Consider the following 4,561-nt stretch of genomic DNA (forward strand, 5'->3'; position numbering starts at 1 on the left):
AGTTTGAATAATTCGCGTTAACCATGACACAAATACACGTTAACATGACATACTTATAGAAAAATTATGAGAATGCTTTTTTATTTCTTTAAAATTTAAAAACTGTGAGATTGATAATTATAAAATTTAACTGAGTATACGAGATAATAATTAATTTAAAATATAGTTGAAATTATGATATGCATAAAAAAATCAATAATATATGTAGAAGAAGGTGACCTAAGACAAAAACAACAACTCAGTCTATTAACTAAACTAAATACTTTATTTTAGAGACATCTTTCTTACTTACAATAAAAATATACAAGATAAACAAAAGATGAAAATAAACGAGTGAATTTAAATTGAAGTGATAAATTTTTGAAGATGTATATATTTTTTTTTATTAGTGTTAATATATTTAATTTTCTATTTTAAACTATTGGACTTTGTTTGTTTAGCCCAACTTTTCTGTTCTGTTTCAGCTAGGTCTTGATATTTTTCTTATATATACATCATGTATTTTACTCTCTGATATACAAGTGAATAAAAGTTTCTTTTATATTTATTTTTCTCTACGGTTAGGGTTCATCAAAACCTCTCTTCCTTCGTTACGATTACGTGATACACTACATTAAAACATCACATCAGACAAGTGAGTGCAAACCTCAACTCTATAAGCCGGTTTTATGAGATTAAGTTAGACTTAAAGTCCATTTTATAATAATCAATAATAATAAATAAATTAAATATTTAGATTCCTCCCGTCCATATACGAAATTTATATACACCGGTTACAGAAGAAAAATGTTAGTTTTATATCGAGTATTTAAAAAATATATATAAACAAAATTGTTTGTTATAAAAATAGTGAGAGATGAAAGCCAAAAATTTGAAAAGTTTGTATGAACTAAAACACTATCCGTTTTATAATATAATAATATGTCCACGCCTGCATTTTATTATAATCTTGGTATTTGATTTTTAATTAACATTTTTAATAAGTACGTATTTTGTTGACTTTAAAAATGAAAGTATACACGGTTTCTTAAAGCACAAGTCCCATTGCTGGAGAAGTTAATTAAATTCAATAAGGGCATATTTATTCTTAAAATGTTTAATAAGTCAAAACTATGATACGGTTTACATTAAATGAAAATAAATACATTGTCCACTTGAAATAAATTCAATTTGCATGTGAGTTTTATTATAAAAAAAGATTAAAAAAAAAGCTAAATTCAAATGGTGGGTGGTTGGTAGCCATTTTAAAGTAGAAAAAATAAAGCTTTGAGGCAAAGATGATCATGGTGGATTTGATGGGTTTATAAACATTGTGTTAAAACAATAATAGAGTTCTCTTCAAATTGATAAGAACACTAACTTCACACTTTACCTCCTCACTTTGTTGGTGAACTATATTTCAGCAAACTTTTCAGTGACTTATATCCATAGTCTTCTTTAGCTCTTTATATTCTAATGTATTCATTCTCACTAATGGCAAATGCTTCACTTTTTAATATAATAGATTTTTGAAATTTATTACGGTGAATATTTGTTAAACTTAATTTAATTCACTATATGACTATGTTATTAGGCTGATATCTAGTTAATTGATGTTTTTTTTTTGATTTATCATTTTGTTGTTTGTTGGATGTTTATCGGAACTTTGTTAATTTTTTGTTGAATTTTTTTTGTACTGTTAAAAAGAGGCTAAGATTTTTTTAAATATATTTATATAAAGATTAGACCATTCTTGAAGTATTTTATATTAATTTTTTTTTTATAAAAAAAATTAGACTGTGTTATTAGACTATTTATAAATGTAATTTTATATAAATAAGTGCAAAGGAGCAAAATCAAAATTTATAAAATTAACTTAAATTTAAAGTTCACTTCTTACTTACTAATTACTAATGTACGCACTACAATCTAAATAAGAATTAAGATTAAAAAATATATATTTGTGATAAATAAAAACTAGAAAAAAGATATTTTTACAAATCATAAATAATAATAATAATAACTCTTTTACATGTTTTATTATGTGATCCTTCTTAGCAATATATTTTCAATACTCTTTTTGATATTTTTTTTTTAAACTCATGCAAAAGTCAAATCCAGAAATAAATAAACAAATAGTATTCGAAATATTATATTACTATAAATCTTTCATATATATTATACCTTTCGTACATTTCTTTTAAACTTTGGTGATCACTAGGGGTCGATTTGGGTGCCAACATTTACATTGGAGGCAATTATTTTATTCTCCTAATCACTTTTTTTTTTTTAGATACATAGTAGTTTACTTTCAGTTAACTTATTAAATAAGTTTTTTAATTACTTGGAATTTCTGAAACAGAAAAAAAAAATTGAGTCTTGTATCATGTAATTTAAAAAAAAAGAAATAAATCGTAATTTTCTTGTTTTGAATAAAAATATAGTGTTGAAATGTGTCAGTAGTCTGTGTAGGACCTGTCGGAATCCCCAGTCTTGGTTTAACCTGTGTCAGCTACGCTCATCAATTTTGCATACACGGACAAAATATATCTAATAAACACCAAAACAAACTATCTGAAAGCATATAAAAAAAACAAATAATCAGGTACATTAATAATCAGGTTTCCATTTATAATATTTGCAGTAACAATGAATTGTTTTAATTTTTGTTTGATGTGAGATTTATAATAATATTAAAATTAAAATATACTTGTATATATAAATATTTATCTTATGTATTTTTCTCTTGTATAAGTATTAATGTTATAAAGTGAACTTTAAATTTAACTCAATTCCATAAAATCGATTCATAAGATAAGGTTTACACTTATTTATATATAATGAAATGTCATAATCTCTAATCGATGTGGGATCTTCAACACATCCCTCATGTCGAGAGTGACAACTCATGTGACAACATATTATGAATGGTTCGATAACGGTCTAATAACGAATCACATGATAAGTCCAATAAACACACATTAGAATATATTCGAAAATAACTATGATTAAGAGATGGAGGGACCGGATATTATGCATTCTTTATCCCAAATCAAGCATATCCCATTCCTTTAATGCCCCATTCAGGTTACAAGCTAGCATTCAACAATTAGTGTTAGTGATACATAGATATATGAGAACACGGGGAAGAAATCTAGCGTAAAATGAGAAAATTAAGCAAAGAAGAAGTAGATGATGTGATCATTGATGTGAACCATTGTGCATATACAATATATTTTGATTGATTCAGCCATTGGCGTCCGAAAAACCCTACTGATCTACCCATCCATGCATGAAGCATGTGAATTCCAAATACGGGTTTGAATCAAAGTTCCAACCCGAATACGAAACAAAAAATGGGAAGAAAACAAAATAAAAGAGAGAGATGAAATGAATGGTGATCAACAGTTATGGTGTTGAGAGATTGGGGTCCTATTTTCAGCGATCTGAGCCAGCGACTGCAAATTACAACGCACGATGGTCTCCACGAACACGCACGTTTCCTCCTTCGTGTTACCCTGCGGAACGTCCACCACGTACGACTCCATAACAACCGTCCCGTTCCCGCTCGCGTGGAGCGTCGTCACCGACCGGTAATTCCTCAGCCGGTGCTCGCCGCCCACCACGCTGAAGCTCATCACGTGCCGCTCCTCGTCCAGGATCTCCAGACGCTCGGTGCTCCACTCCGCGGGGAGTCCCGACACCACCCGCACCTCGCGGACGGCGCCCACGCTAATGCCGTCGCCGGTGATGACGTGGCAGCTCTTCACGAAGTTTTTGTACCCCTGCGGGTGGTCGAAGCGCCGCACCACCGCCCACACGGCGGAGACGGGCGCGCTGATCGCCTGGATCACCACGGAGCAGCACTGGTTCTGCCCCGCCACGTGGGCGTGGTGCCGCGCCACCGCGTCGAGGAGAGAGGGAGGCGGCGGTTGAGAGTGTTTGTGGCAGTTTAGGCCGTTGGCGATGGCGGCGGAGGAGGCGGTGCGATTGAAGGTATCGAAGTGAAGGGAAGAAGGCATGGGTTGTTATTGTTATTATTATTATTTAATTCATAAGAATAATAATAATAATTAGAAAAGGGGAAAATATCTGTGGCAGTGTGTGATGAGTGAAGGAAAGGATATATACAGAGGGAAAGGGAGAAGAGGGGTTAGTGTTAATAATTTTGTAGTACAAGTTGGTATTTGGAAATGAGTGTTGTTATTTTCTCTTTTGTTTTGGAGATGGGAATGAGTAGAGAGAGGGTTGTTGTTATTATTGTTTGTGATTATTCTCTTAAACTCTGCATGCAAGTGGATCATCAACTTGTATTTCTATTCTATAACTTCGACTTCCCTTTTTCTTTATTTCAAACTCCAACCATCCCTCTTTTTATTCTATTCTTTTTTTCTAAACAACTATCATTATTTAATTCCTCTCTCCATCCATATGCTACTTTTTTTCTTTCTTCTTATATTTTCTTACAATTCAATACCTCCTTTAAACACAAATAATCTATATCATACATAAATAGTTTCAGATTCAAATTAGTTAATATATAATCACATGATTGCTTCAAATAAACCATGTATTGATTTTG

At 31.2% G+C, this 4,561-nt stretch overlaps 1 protein-coding gene across 1 annotated transcript; it reads right to left on the reverse strand.

Annotated features, from left to right (window-relative positions):
- Nucleotides 1-3,136: 3,136 nt before the first annotated feature.
- Nucleotides 3,137-4,285, reverse strand: LOC137815106 (abscisic acid receptor PYL4-like). The gene has a single exon (XM_068618147.1). It carries the CDS (start codon nt 3,999-4,001, stop codon nt 3,381-3,383), a length of 621 nt encoding a protein of 206 aa, XP_068474248.1. The 5' UTR covers nt 4,002-4,285; the 3' UTR covers nt 3,137-3,380.
- Between the last annotated feature and the right edge of the window lie 276 nt (nt 4,286-4,561).

The sequence above is a fragment of the Phaseolus vulgaris genome, chromosome 1 (assembly GCF_000499845.2).
Source record: "Phaseolus vulgaris cultivar G19833 chromosome 1, P. vulgaris v2.0, whole genome shotgun sequence".
In the NCBI taxonomy this organism is placed as follows: Eukaryota; Viridiplantae; Streptophyta; class Magnoliopsida; order Fabales; family Fabaceae; genus Phaseolus; species Phaseolus vulgaris.

Bases quoted from the DNA above. Each gene is read 5' to 3' on its own strand.
- LOC137815106 (XM_068618147.1), bottom strand. From the start codon at position 4,001: ATGCCTTCTTCCCTTCACTTCGATACCTTCAATCGCACCGCCTCCTCC.